The 14,627-nt window shown below is 45.9% G+C and overlaps 1 protein-coding gene across 1 annotated transcript in view; it reads right to left on the reverse strand.

Moving 5' to 3' along the window:
* Nucleotides 1-1,025: 1,025 nt before the first annotated feature.
* The window catches only part of LOC133342373 (neurexin-1-like), a 392,466-nt gene continuing 378,864 nt past the window's right edge, over nucleotides 1,026-14,627 (reverse strand). Inside the window, 2 exon segments of the mRNA XM_061551493.1 lie at nucleotides 1,026-3,865; nucleotides 9,945-10,023. Coding sequence (XP_061407477.1) covers nucleotides 3,039-3,865; nucleotides 9,945-10,023 — 906 coding nt within the window. The 3' untranslated portion in view covers nucleotides 1,026-3,038.

Raw genomic sequence — 14,627 nt, forward strand, 5'->3', positions numbered from 1 at the left:
GAAATTTCAAAGCAATCAATGACTTCTCCGCCAAAAGCTCGCTGCTTTGCCTGCGTGTAATGTGCGCCTTTGGTGGTGGTGGGGGGGGGGGGGGCTCCCACATGTTGGCAGAGGGAGATGTGGGAATAACCTAAACTATTAAACAATTTTTTATTTTATTTTACCAGCTAAAGCCCACTTAGCTACATAACTCTTTTTCAGAAGCGACCTGGCCATAAATGATAGCTCAACGAAGTGGCTTATCACTTGGAAATGTAATGCAGCCAAATGCTCTAAAGGCATGTTGAGTCTGAATCCACGTGACCACGGGGAGAACATGCAAACTCCAAGTATACAGGCGTCAGGGTCGGGATCGAACCCACGACCTCCTGTATACCAGGCGAGGCCATTAACATCTCGCCAATGTGGCACCCAAAACCACGCTCTACCCCAAACCACGCTCTACCCCAAACCACGCTCTACCCCAAACCACACTCTACCCCAAACCACGCTCTACCCCAAACCACGCTCTACCCCAAACCACACTCTAGCCCAAACCACACTCTACCCCAAACCATGCTCTACCCCAAACCACGCTCTACCCCAAACCACACTCTACCCCAAACCACGCTCTACCCCAAACCACACTCTAGCCCAAACCACGCTCTACCCCAAACCACGCTCTACCCCAAACCACGCTCTACCCCAGCACATATGAACTGCGGAGTGCCCATAGATACTTTTGCGTGTAAAACTTGCCCGTTGTTTCCACTGCCGATACGGGAGTTCGATTTGGTGATCTCTGGATGGCAAGCCCAGCTTTCTAACCATAACACCACGGCACCATCTGCAGCAGTGTAATTTGTTCAAAAAATGCCGTTGGCGAAATGCCCTTTGGGGGGTTGTGCAAAGCTGTGAGGCTGCCAACACAAGCTGTCTTGAAATAAAAGAAAGCATTTATTGCTAAGCAGCAAAAGGTACAAATAACAAAATTGAAATGTCGAGATATGGGACCCGATGACGTCGTTTGCATAAAAAAGCACAAATCGTTTTCTCTTTTTAATTCTTAAAATCAATGCATCATTGACAACCATGAATCGTAAAAGCAGAAAAAACACTGAGCAAAGGGGAGCTGAGGTATGCAAGAATGGACAAAGAAACATCGGATTTACCGTCAACTGGGTACAAGTCAACAAGAAGAAAAATGAGTCGGTGTTGCAAGAAAAAACCTAAGAGCAAATTCCATAGTCAACTTAAAACCGGTATGAAACAGTTAACTTTTATATTATATGCCACGATGCATATTTTAACTCTTTCCCCCCCCCATGAACTCAACAAATATCAGAAAACCATGATATTCATTATAATTTTACAGCTAAACTAATTATGTACATGACTTCTACCTTAAGCCACCTTCACTGTACATGGCATATAAGGGAATCTCTCGGTAAATATGGGCGCAGCAATTGGACACAACATCAACTGAAATATACATGACACGTACACACTTGCTACCGTATACAAGCGCTAATTCGCACAGTTTGTACTTTATTCACCCCCCACCACCACCACCACTCCACCGTTTTGGTAAACCAGGTTTTGAAATAGACTTTTAAAAGGTAGAGCTCTTAAATGACGCAAAAGGTTTGCAGCGATCGCCCCGAATCGCGGCAGTGTGCCAAGGAGAGCTTTTACAGCGTCCCCTCGTGTGAAGTCAATTCATTTTAGTTTCAGAGTATATAGAAAATGAGTCTTTAAGAGTTACATGTGCTGCACCATTGCATCCGTGTGCCATTTGTTATTGTGCTTTAGATCTGCCGAAGGAAACTTTCTCTTGGGATATTTTGTGCAGTTTTTTTTTCGTATAATTTTTGCATTATTCATAGAGGACGATATTACTTTTTTTAGAATAAGTACAGCACTGTATTAATGTGCCGAGTGTGTCCTTGGAACGATGGTACAGCTAGATGTAACATTCTTTATTGTTTCGCCAGCTGTGAACAGGATGGAATGTGAGACATAGTGCGTGTGCGAGCATTTCACTGTAGCATTCATTAGCCTTGGGGGGAAAAATTTCAATGAGCACATTGAAAAATACATTCTTCACATAGCCCATTCATTTTTCCTATTCTCTTTTACTTTTATAAACAAGCTTACAATGAAAGACAAAAAAAAACACAAAATACCCACGAAGGAAATGAACACCCGAGATCCTTAGTCACAGGTAGAATATTATAAATTAATACAAATTATAAATCTTTGTTCTCGGAACCACCGAACATCTTTGTGCATGCGTGTCACCATAATCAAGAATGCAATTTGTTTGCACGCTCCGTGGACGTAAATATGTATGCCACTTTGTTTTCATTTGAAGCCTCATCCAAAACACAAATGATCGGCATGTGGTCCACTTGGTGGCTACACGATGGGGAGATGTTGAGTACATCAATGCAGTGCTTTAAAAGGCAAGTTTACAATAGTTTTTTTTTCTTTCCATTAAACAAACCAGTTTTATTTTTTGAACATGCATCCCTTAACACAACCGGGGTATCCAGATGTGGACATTTTTTTAGGAGTGTTATGTTTTAGAGTATCGGAGAAAATAAGTAAAACTGGTCATCATTTTCTGTTCTCTTCTCACACCGTACACACATATATATAATATTTACGCAGTGGTCTTCTGCAAGGGTTGAAGTCACAACTCATTGGGAAAATGATCACATAGTATTTGTTGCCTCTGTGGCGTAAAAGCACATCTTAGAATTAGCATTATAAAGTTTTCAGCAAACATTGTAAAGGAGTTTGTGCCGTAAAAAACCAAGGTTGTAAAGTTTATGGTTTCTTCCGTTATATTTTTTCTCATTTTTTTTGTTCCCCCCCCCCCCCCCATTTTTTTGAAAAAAAAAACATAAACAGATTTTTTTTGGAGCATCTTCTTGGACAGTTGACACATTTGCCAACACGTGGATAAGAAAGCAGTTGAACGGGTGGGAAAAAAAACATTCACGTTGGCAAATATCAGCGGGAGCGGTGCCCGTCGACGATGGAGAGAGGCTCGCTCACACGTAGTACTCTTTGTCCTTGTTTTTCTTGCCCTTGCCGGGCGCCGCCGGTGGCTTCCCCTTCCCCATCGCGCCGGCCTGCTTGTCGGCCTTGCTCGCCGAGCCGTTGGCCTGCGCCGGGCCGGCGTGGGCGGTCGACGTGGCGCTGCTGCTGATGTAGTTGCGGGTCTCGTCTACGTGGTACGAGCCCTCGTCGCGGTTGCGGTACTTGTACATGGCGTAGAGCAGGATGACGATGCAGAGGGCCGCGGCGGCCACGATCCCCACCACCATGCCCGTCGTGCTGCCAGACTCGCGCACGGTGATCTCCGAGACCCCGCCTGCCGATCCGAGGCCCGGGCCGAGTCCCGGCCCCCCGCTGCCCGCCTGCCTCCCACCTCCGCCGGGCCCCGGCCGAGCTGTGGGCAAAGACATTGGTGAAGTTACTACCGCTGGGACCCCCCGCATTTTGGTGCTGTCCGACTCGGGCACGGTGGGTGGCACCAGCACCACGTCGGGAAACTGCGCTCCTCCGCTCTGACGCGTGTTCATTTTGCCGGCGGGGAACTTGCGTCCGCTGCCTCCCGGCTGGGCCGCCACGGTGGGCAGCACCGTGCCGCTGCCGGTGTGCCTGGCGGTCGAGGCGGCCGTGGTGGAAACGTAGCCGGGGGCCAAGGTGGTGGTTGTGGTGGAGACAAAAGCTGAGCGGCTGCGGCCGTCATTGCCGAAGGCCAGGTTGGGCCCGAAGTCCTCGGCCTCCCACTGCCGCGCCTGCGCTTTGTTGTAGCCGCCCCCGCCACCCGTCGCGGCGCCACTTTCAAAAGTCGTGATGCCCTTGTCGGGATCTGCCGTTACCAAGCAACACGGAGGAGGAGGAGGAGGGAGGGAGGTGAGTACTCTTCTGCTGTTGCCTTGAAGAAGGTGGAAAAGTCCCCCCTCCGAGGGGTTTCTTTTGTCGGCGAGGGTCAGGGCGGGTAAGGGGGGGTCACACGGAAGCCGTGTGGGTTTGGCTGGGAGTCGGGTCGGGGTTTCGCGGAGAGGGCTTTTTGGATGGGAAGAGCAAAGGTGAGGAGGCATGGGGAGGGTTTGCCGGGTGTTCTCCTCCGGGCTGGTGGTCGACGTGCGTGCTTTGGTGGGACTGCGCCCAGATGAAGCTGTTTTGCCGTGACTACTGTAACTCCTGCGAAGCGAGAGAGACGAGAGAAGTGATGGTGGTCACAACAAAACGACAAGGAAGAAAACACTGCGATCTGCACGCATTGTTTGTATAAATTGTAATTGAAATCCATGATACTTCTTTTTATGAAGTACGGTAACTGTGGCATACCCAGGAGGCACATTTTCTCGTTCTTAGCACCCTAAAACATTGTAGAACTCAGTAAGGTTAAAGGGACAACTTCTAGTTCGTAGGTGGTAAGAGAAAATAAACAATTTACAGCGCTGAAAACTATTCAGTACGACATAACCTAATGCAATATTGGTCCATCATATTGTGTATGCAGGACCGATGGCATTAGTGCAGCCTTTAATGATTTACTTATTAAATGTAATTCAGAATTTCTTCTGTGGCCAGGTGAGAGTGCATCGAGATTAATTAATTCTGCAGGTAAAACTTGCAGCGACCTTCGTTATGCAAGGACATTTTTGTTCAGCTGTTTGTAATTTTTGACGTTTAGGACTGGAGTTATGACATTGGCACATTTTAATTTACTCTTGCGAACGACGTCGTGGCTTTCAGTGTCGGCAACGTAAAGGGGGTCGGGTCCTCTTTGGTGATTCTGCGCCGTTCCGGGCATCTGCAGCAATTAATCTGTCAACTGAAATGGCTCGGTTGACAAGTTCACTATCAGCTACCGTACGTACCCGATAACAGTAGAGCAATTTAACCGCCACCGCCAACCAACCAACCAACCACTGGAATGTGATTACTTGTCACAATTGAGGGTCGCGGTTCTATATATATATAAAACAATCTTTTTTTGACATTTTTTAATGCCTCGAGCGGTTACAGGCATCGATGTGAACCCATTGCATAAAACATATAAATAAATAAAACCCATCAATTCCTGAATTAGCTTTTATTGCACACATTGAGAGCTTGATAATCAAAATGAATTTGTTTGGAATTGATTAATTGATTCATCATTACACCCATATGACCCAATACCCAGTACTTGGCTCTTAACTACCCTACTTCCCTGGCCACTATTCATCCCACCCCAGGAACATTTGAAGGGTATGCCACTTCACCATGAATACGCCACCAAACATAAAAAAGCAGTGTGCTGCTCTGGTGGATTATATAATATGTTTTTATCTCTACTTATCATTTTTTGTACGATAGCAGCTGGTATGACAAAGATGGTAACAAGAGCAAATAGAATTTACGGAATGTATCAATTCACTAATGCAAGATTGACAGAGTGGCTAGATTGTAATGCTTAGAAAACCAGTTGGCTTATGAAATGAAAAGCGTGCAGCGTGTAATTGTCGGTCAAGAAAGAGTAAACTTTACTCACGTTTGCAGTGTGCTCCCAAAGGATATTGCATGAAATACCATGAAGTTAAAACGAGAGTTAAGAAATCTTTGGAGGTCAAAGAATTACAACAGACTTACACCATTGTCATTTCACGATCAAAATATTCATGGATATAAAAAAAAAACCTTCTATAATAATGATATTACGGGACAAGAAAAACAGCCCATGATTAAATATACATACACATCACTCAATTTGTAATAAGTGTTACTATGAATCCTCATTTCTGGATTATTTCTATTAAAAAGTTTCACATCTATTGGACGCAACAATTTAAATATTTTCTTTGAGGGAAAAAAAAAACTTCCCTTAACCTTGAAATGGAGATTGCCTGATAATTGATTCAAGACTATCCACAATTAGGGCTCGCCTCAGCGCATCTGACAGCCAACTTTCCGAGGACGAGCTTTCGTTTAGGCATTTCACCCGCATGGGTGAAATGGAAGTATCGGGTGTGGGGAGCGCACGATGCAGCAGAAGAATACGTGAGCCGGAGGAAGAGTTTGTGAAGAGTTTCTGTATATAGTCTCGTGTCTCTTAGAGCTCTCTTCACTTGATACAATAATTTTGCTGTGACGGTTCCACCTGAAGACAGAAGCTCGTGTTGCCTCCGAAACGTCGTGATTTTTATTTTTTTATTTTTTACCTACGTGACTCTACCAAAAAAACCCAAAGAGTATGGACCCTTGCAGTCACGAAAACTTCAAATCTAGAAGAGTTCGTGAGCCCAGGGAAAATTAAGTGAGCCAGGGAAGAGTAGGTGAGCCAAGACGGTCAGTCATTGCCCCCCCGGCGCAATTAGCTACGACGCGCGGACATGTTTTCTCTAGCATCCACGGCGTGTCCTGTGGCCTTTGCCACTTTAATTCTGCCTCGGTGTCGACCACAGCGGCGGAGGGGGCCCTCCGATGCCGGTGCCTTTGTGTCGGCGCTGGTGGCAGAGTAGCTCGGGGAACTTTTTAACACAGCTGGCGAGGCGCTTTGGGTGAGGCTCTCCGCAGCCAGCGTAGACGAGAGAGAGAGAGTTTGACCTTAAAGCGTCCTTTGGGTCTTTTGTTATTTTTGTTGGCCACGTTTTGCATGAGTGAACGTATGTATGTTTGTTTGTTGTTGTATGCTGCTGTGATGGCAAGGTGGGTGGGTCTCATGTAAAATGAAAGAAAACATGGAGAGACATCAATAATTTTTAGTCTGTGGCTGCTTGTTGATACGTTTGGGCCTGGGAGAGAGAGATATTCAACCAGGTGCCACTAGCACAGCTCATTGGGCAACCGTATTAAGTAGGATCACTACATCTCACCCGATCCAAATTTTGAGGTGTTTGATGAGCAATACAAACAAACAAAAAATCAATTCTTTTTACAACGAATCTAATTGTGTTCAAATAGGTCTTCTTGCACAACTGATGACTTAAAATCAACTCCCAGATTTGCACAAGACAGACGTTACTATAACCAAATAAATTGCAGTGCTACGTAGAACTGACTATAAAATCCTTCGCTAATAATACGAACCAGGAATGCGCGCGGGCTGACACATCCGTGTAAAAAAACGAGGGAGAGAGAGAGAGAGAGCGAGCGTACGAACTGCACACTGTGGATTGAAGAGCCGTTATTTCGAGGTCACCGCTAATCAGCCAAGGATAGTTGAGCGTAGGGAATTAAAATGGTGGCGATGATGGCATGGCGAAGCGCAGGACCGGCTGTCTGAGTCTGACATGCATTGGCTGTGCGGGACTGACATGATGGGCTGCACTAGGGGTGAGAGCGAGAGAATAATGAAGATGAAGGGGGAGGTGGGGAGTTGGGGGGGCCGGGAGGGGGGGGGGGGTACGAAACGGGAAGAACATAATCCGTGAGCATAAACCATGCCCAACAACACAGAACCAATAAGATGTGTCACAAAGCACAGACATTAAAGTAGAAAATAAAAGGCAAAAAACTGTCTGGTGCTCCATTGGGTGCATGTGATGTGTGTGCGTGTGCCTCCGCAGCGGGAATGTGCCAATGATTCTGCGGTGCTGGCATCTGTGGAATAACTCGGTCCTGAAAAAATGTACGCAATGGTTATACTAGTTTTGTTGCATCTCAAAGGAGCAACTTTTTGTGAAGGATGCCTTGGCTTTAATCGCGGTGCATTGCAATTATGATTGGAATTTCGTTCAGTCGGGGAAAATTGCCTCCTTTGATTCGTCCGCAGTTGCCGCCAACAGACTTTATTCATCACGAAAATCACGTTCTATGTTTAGTCTGTTTTGGCAATCTTTCGTTGGTGAAAATCTTTGTTTGTGCCAGCTAAGACACGAAGAAAGCAGTCCGTTATAATCAAAGGGGGGGGGGGGGTGGGGGGGAGCACGTGTGTGCGTGTGATTGCAATGGCAGTGCGGCCTCGTGAAGTGCAGAAACGGGCCTTTGAGGATGTTTTAAGACTCGAACGTGGAGTCAATTAGGAGAAACCGTCATGCTGATGGGGTTGAAGAGCCAGGGGGTGGGGAGGCGGGGGGCGGGGGGCGGAGGAGGTGTTAATTCAACGCGAGCGCTGATTGACCCACAATTTCATTAACGTTCAGAGACGAGGTTCAGCCGGGAGCAGTCTGCCATCCATCCCTGCAGGAATTGACCACCGCTAAATGGAATGCACAGTCGTGGTGGTGGGGGCTTTGCGTGGAACCTTTTTTTTCTTACTCCTTTAACCGACCTCACAATTGATCCTTTCAAAGTAAACATCTGTATTTTGGTGCTCAGGCGTTGGCTTCAACTTGCTGATCGTGCGCCGTTTGGCGCTGGAGACCTCGGCCACTTGTGGTTCAGCCCGAAGGTGGAACTTTGAACCGTGGATCACGTTGGCTTGTGGTTTTGGTAGCTGCAGGCCTGAGGGGGAGGATCGCGCTTACGAGGTGGTACCTGTGTTATTTCGTTTGGCTCTGTTAATCACTGAGACCCGTCCCGTACACGCCCACATTGAACAGGTATTCCGTTGCGACATTCAAAACGGCGAGACTCATCGCGGGTTTTCACGGGAGCATGCTATGACTGAATGCGTGACTTGGGTTCGATGCATAGTTGAGGTTTCTCTGCTCTCTCTGCGTGTCTCTCACTTGTGTTAAGTGTTTCATTAAAAAAAGGCAACATGAAAGAATTATAAAAACGAGACTGGCGACAAATTAATATTTTATCTTGTCTGACAGTGACTTAATGCTAACACTTTGTTCCTGCATAATAATTCGGCCATGGTATGGGTACATGACGACTCGCATTAAGCTGAAGTCACAGATTTTTACGGGGCTCTAATTTTAATTGTTATTCGAGTCAAAATAATTGAACTTGAGTTTAGCCTTTCACAGGCCCTTGCTAAATATACCCATGTCCTGATCAGTCCAGTCCAGCATATCCTAAACATATAAAATAATATTGGACCTACAATTGAATACCTTTTTTTTAAGTGACACAAACATCCCTATTTTGTTACGTGTGATATTACGTGAAAAACGGACACTCCAACGACCACCACCGTTCGTCAAACAAGGACGGCTGGAAGGATTTGCAGAGGTAGATTTATGGAGGAGGATGAAGAATGACAACGCTTTTGGTTCGTTGAGATTTTCTTCATTACTGATACGCTCGGAGGGAAACGGCAGTCGGCAATTCCACCCAAAAGCGATCTTACTGGGGAAGGGCCCAGGAACGCGACTCGCTGAATGGGCGGGCCCCATTCTTGCGGTCACTGTTGATCAGCGTTTGACGCGCAAAACAGCCGCCGACACAATAAGCTCGGCACGGCGGCTTTTTTTTTTTTACCAAACACCAGTAACGCCTCCAAAATCTGAAAACGCGTGCAATGGAAACGCACGAGTTTGCAGGGACCGACAAGTTTTTTTTTCCACTCGCTTACCTTTTTTTGAACATCTGTTTTGAAAAAAAAGGTACATTTTCATCGGCAGCAAAAGCAGGTGCGTAAAATGTGACACGTTGCATTTTCGCCTCCCGCCCTTGATCACAAAATAATGTTTATAAACAGGAGCATTTTGTTTCATCCACTCCCCATGAATGATTTAATGCACCGTGAAGCATCGGACTTATTTCTGCGAAGATGGGCTATACGGCACCTGCTGTCTCTCCCACGAGACGGCCGTGGCCCCCTTGAATGCTAATCGCCGTGTGCCGTGCAGCGTCGTGCATGTTCACCGGCGAGAAAGGGCGCAGTTGGGGAGGTCACTCAAAGGACACCTTCGTCGTGTGATCACGAGCACCGCAGACAGCTAAAGAGCCATGTTGCAGGTTAGCGAGAGACATTGCCGCGGTTGAAACAGCAGCTAATTCGGGCTGAGTATTGCGGCGTGGTGGTACGAGAGGTGGTGGTGGTTGTGGTGTAAAGTCTGTCCCACCTGAGCTCGTGTCACACTCCTCCAGGTCCTCGTCGTCGCTCGGGCACTCGGCCGACGCCACCAGGATGTCGTCCGTGTTCTGGATGTGACAGGCGGTACAAAGTTGACGAGTTAACGTCCGTTTTGTGAAGCGCGCCGCAACGTGTTGGCGAGTTTGGTGGGCTTGGGCAGGACGCGTCGCCAGATGGGGTGATGACCGATGACCGGTGAATAATAACCGAGTGGCGTCCAAGGATTTTAATGCGTCAGAGAGAACTAATTCAAGTCTGTGGATGATGAGGAAACCTGTCGCATCAGTATTATTAGTGCAGTTTGCAAAAACACAGAATTACAACGACACACACAACTGTGCACTTATGGGTACAAACACCTCTTGGCCTTATATAGGAAACCACCAATCTCCATCGAATTTAGAAAACGTCCATGTGGGCAATATAATGGGTACCCAGGGTTGGGGTTCGCCCTCTATGGGGTTCACCCTCTATGGGGTTCACCCTCTATGGGGTTCGCCCTCTATGAGACTCCCAGTGGAAGATTGCAGCAGTGAACATAGATTACTGTACTGTACTGATCAATCCGAATCAGAACAAAACTGGTCAACAGTTGTATCCTTGTCTTAATGCTGCCCGTCAATTGATTACATATTATCAAGTTTATGGAGAGTGATCAAAGACAAAATCACCAGAATGCAGTTCTTCTGAACTGGTGGTTTGCTGTATAAGGCTGAGACATTTTCGTGCGCACGGCGAGTGCTCGTTTGTGTGTGCGGTTGAAACTCTGAGAGGATGTTGACCGAGAAGATGGAGCGATGAATTCAGCTCGTTGTGTGGGTGCTAAGAGGCAGTCATCCAGCAGTGAGATTGACCATGGCTGATAATGATACGACGTTCCGTTTTGCTTTTCATGTATCTCTCTCGCGAGCATTTAACAATGCAGGAGCTACCCCTGTGGTTTATATTCAGAAACACAAAACTCTCATGGGAAGTCAAAATATTTTCTTGAGTTTCAGAAGCCCCATGTATCAATCTGGATCACCAGGCCAAGTGCTGCTATTGGGCATCTATTAAGGCTACCATTGCACACAAAGAGGCTTTATGTTATGAACTCTGGACTGCCTCTGTCTCGGCAGTGCCGGTGTTTACCCGTGGCATTTTAGGACAAGTATTCGCAAGGGGAGATCCATTGCAGGTTACAATACATTACAGTTTGGATTTGTACAGAGCCTAAATGTAACCGTTATCTCAAGATTCCGTGCGATAGAGATCTGGCACATATACAGTCTAGACACATGTATGACTGTATATATTACTCAAAGCGATGAGGCAGTCAGAGGCAAATGAGAAGAGAGAGGTCTTGAGCCTGGACTTGAACAGGGCGAGGGAGTCAACAGCACGAACAGCCGTGGGGAGATAGAGAAAGAGTTCAAAATAATGGTGGCAGCAGAGGAAAAGGAGCGACCTCCCACAGAGCGAAGAATGACTGGGGGCTTCGACAGAAGGCCATGGCTGCTAGAGCGGAGAGCAAGTGTGTGTGGGTGAGTGTGTGGGCGGGGGGGGGGAGCTAGATGAAGGGTTGCTTTCTTTTGTCATTAATTTTGAGTCAAATGTTAGTTGTTTTGTAATTAGGCTGCCGAATTACAAAGCATCAACACAATACAACACAATTTGGATCTTGCCGGGCAGATACGAAGAGCCGATGGTGTGCCCTTGGCCAAGAATCCATTTCAGGGGAGCCAGGATTGTGGCGCAGAGCCATATGATCACCATGCCAATGCCAATATATATTTAGATGCAGACCCACAAAGACACCTCGTATAGCCTGTTACATGTTGATGGGAGCAAGTCCTGTTAGCAAGCACCTATTAAGGCTGGTACGACACCAAACGTCCAATTAGCGTGGTTCTCTATGTATGGTGCGAAAGAAGTTCTACATACATACATACACCACACGTTTGTCTTTGTATGCACAGTATCGATATTTACCCACTGCAACAGGTACTCATTTAAGGCTGATTCGACCGAGGGGAGGTACAGGTCCAGTTCAGATATCACTCGGCCCTTATGTTCGCCATTGGCGAGGGTTCATCATAACACAGAGAACTAACCACTGTGCCACGGCTCCACTATATATGTGTACGCACACACAAGGTCTGCACACATACTCTAACAAGCATTCGAGTTTCTATTTCTCTGTGGGGCCAAAACAAAGAAAAAAAAAACGAAATAAACTCGGAGGCGGTGGAAATAGGAACACACAAGCTAGTAAATTATTCACCGGGAATGTCTTGCAGCAGGCTGTGTGTGTGTGTGTGTCCAACACAGGGTCGTTGTTAATTTGAGGCAACAGTTGGCAGCTACCCGCTACTAGTCAACGTGGGCAGCCGCTGTATTTGACACGGCAAGGCCGGCACGCTTAACAAAAAAATAATCTCAACCATGCGTTTGAGATTGAGAGAGGCTGGCGATTGCAAATATGCCGGCAAGTCCTACGACTGCGATGACGATGACATTGATGTTTGCCCCAATGTTGTTTGCACGATAAATGATTGGTTTGCCATCGCAGTGGTTTGTATTGTTGGCAGTCGCACAGCAAGAGCCCACCCAGAAAAATAATTGCTTGAGAACAAATATGGAATGTTGGTTCTTTGAGCCATCCACCACGGGTGGTGTGAGCTGTAACCCTCGCCCCATCGTGACTGGAGGGAAAAACCACGCTCTGTATATTTATGCCGCCTGCTGAGCTGCGTGACCAAATATTAAGTGACTGATAGATGAATTTCCACGCTAGCTTCCTGATAAAAAAATATACAAATAATGCACGCGTTTTTTTCGATGAATGACGGTAGTAAGAGCACATTTAAAAGATATACACAATTATCAAACACAATGCATTGTGTACATGTGCATCACCCTTTAAAGCTGTCATATAGCTCGATCAAATGATGGGATAATGAAGAACTAAAATGTGGGTGAGGTGGCTCAATATATGCGGTGACAAGTCAGCATTTGGCCAACTTCTGTCATTGACCAGTGTGACGCTGTGGGGCATCACAGACATCCTACATCAGCAAATTGGACATCGAAGACCCTGTTCTGTTGTTTGTAAGAGTCCCAATTGTTGTGCCCCAGATTCCAAATTTTCCCGATGCAGTTCCCAGGTTTCCCAGGTCTCTTAATTTGGTTTTAATTATTTAAGACGTGTATTACATTAAAATTATACAATCCGAGAGAGGAAAATCCAATTTAAATATACAATTACATTCAATGTCAGTAACCTTCGCACAGCTAAATATTACTCGCTAATTTCATCTAACAACAAAAAGGAAATAGCATTTTTTATTTATTTACCCAGGCAAAAGGCTGAGTCTCAAGCCTCGTTTTCAGGAGGGTCCTGCATTGGGATATTTGGCGAGTCCAGTAATGGCCTTTTGGCTTCATGTGGCAGGAAGCTTCAAAATCCGGAGGAAACCCACTACGCATGCAGGGGGAGTTGAGACACCCAAGGCTCCACACACATAGATTCAAGATAATCCATTTGTTGTCGTGCCATATCCTGACCACCTTGCAATCCCTCATCCAAGTAATAGCCGGGCTCAACTTTGCTCAGCTTCGGACAAGATCAAGTGCATTCAGGTTGATTTGGCTGTGATTTGAGAATAGCAAACAATACATCATGGCAAAGGGAGCCAGGCAGTACATGGGTTAAAGTATTAGGATTATTGCCATTAAACATAATTGGAGACAGGGACTCCGTGGTGGCAAGATATTAACTACCTCGCCTGGTATGCAGGAGGTTGTGGGTTCTACCCTGACCCTTAAGCCTATATATTTGGAGTTTGCGTGTTCTCTCTCCCCACGGTAGCATGGATTTCTCTCCGGGTCCTCCGGTTTTTCCATCCACATTTAGATGCATGTGTTTAGATTATTTGACTGCTATAAATGTCCACATTATAAGCCACTTAATTGCGCTATCATTTGTGGCCAGGTCGCTTATGAAAAAGAGCTGTATAGCTCAGTGAGCCTTACCTGGATAAATAAATAAAAATAGTTAGTAGTTAAACAAGTGTTGAAGACATTATATTTCGAACATTAATAGTTAAATGTGTTGATGCCATTTTATTTTTAATAAACACAGCTCGAGTTGGGAAATTGAGAGGACTCCGTTTGAGGCGACATCTTTCATCTTCCCTTTGTTGTAGGATTCGTTTGACCCTATCGGCAATTTAAAAATTACATGTTGCATCCTTTGATATTAAATTGCTGAAAAATTACCGGAATATGCCTCGCATTCAAGCAACTTTGTTTTACTTCCTCTCGTTATCGTGCGGGAAAAGAAAGAGCGTGTCGTAGAAATAAGCGATCGGCCGGAAGGTTATGAATATAATGAGGGGGGGGGGGGGTTGAAGGGAACATATGAGTTTGATTTAAAATATAAAATTAGGGTCACATCACGAGGAGGGAAGACAATGAAGAGCTTTGAGGTGTCATTAGTTTACCATTAGGCATGATTGTCATTTTCATAGATGTTCGCACCGAGCAGAAAATTAATTGAAAACATTTATTCAACCAGAACAGGTGCTCGGGCTGCGTGGTGGATATGTTTATAAATGTCAGCGCTCGCAGTGTTACCTGTCAAAGTGTCATCTTCGTTGTGTTTTTATGAAAAGTCTTTCCGAACGTGTTT

The sequence above is a fragment of the Lethenteron reissneri genome, chromosome 14 (assembly GCF_015708825.2).
Source record: "Lethenteron reissneri isolate LAM-NWPU_2019-01 chromosome 14, ASM1570882v1, whole genome shotgun sequence".
Taxonomy (NCBI): Eukaryota; Metazoa; Chordata; class Hyperoartia; order Petromyzontiformes; family Petromyzontidae; genus Lethenteron; species Lethenteron reissneri.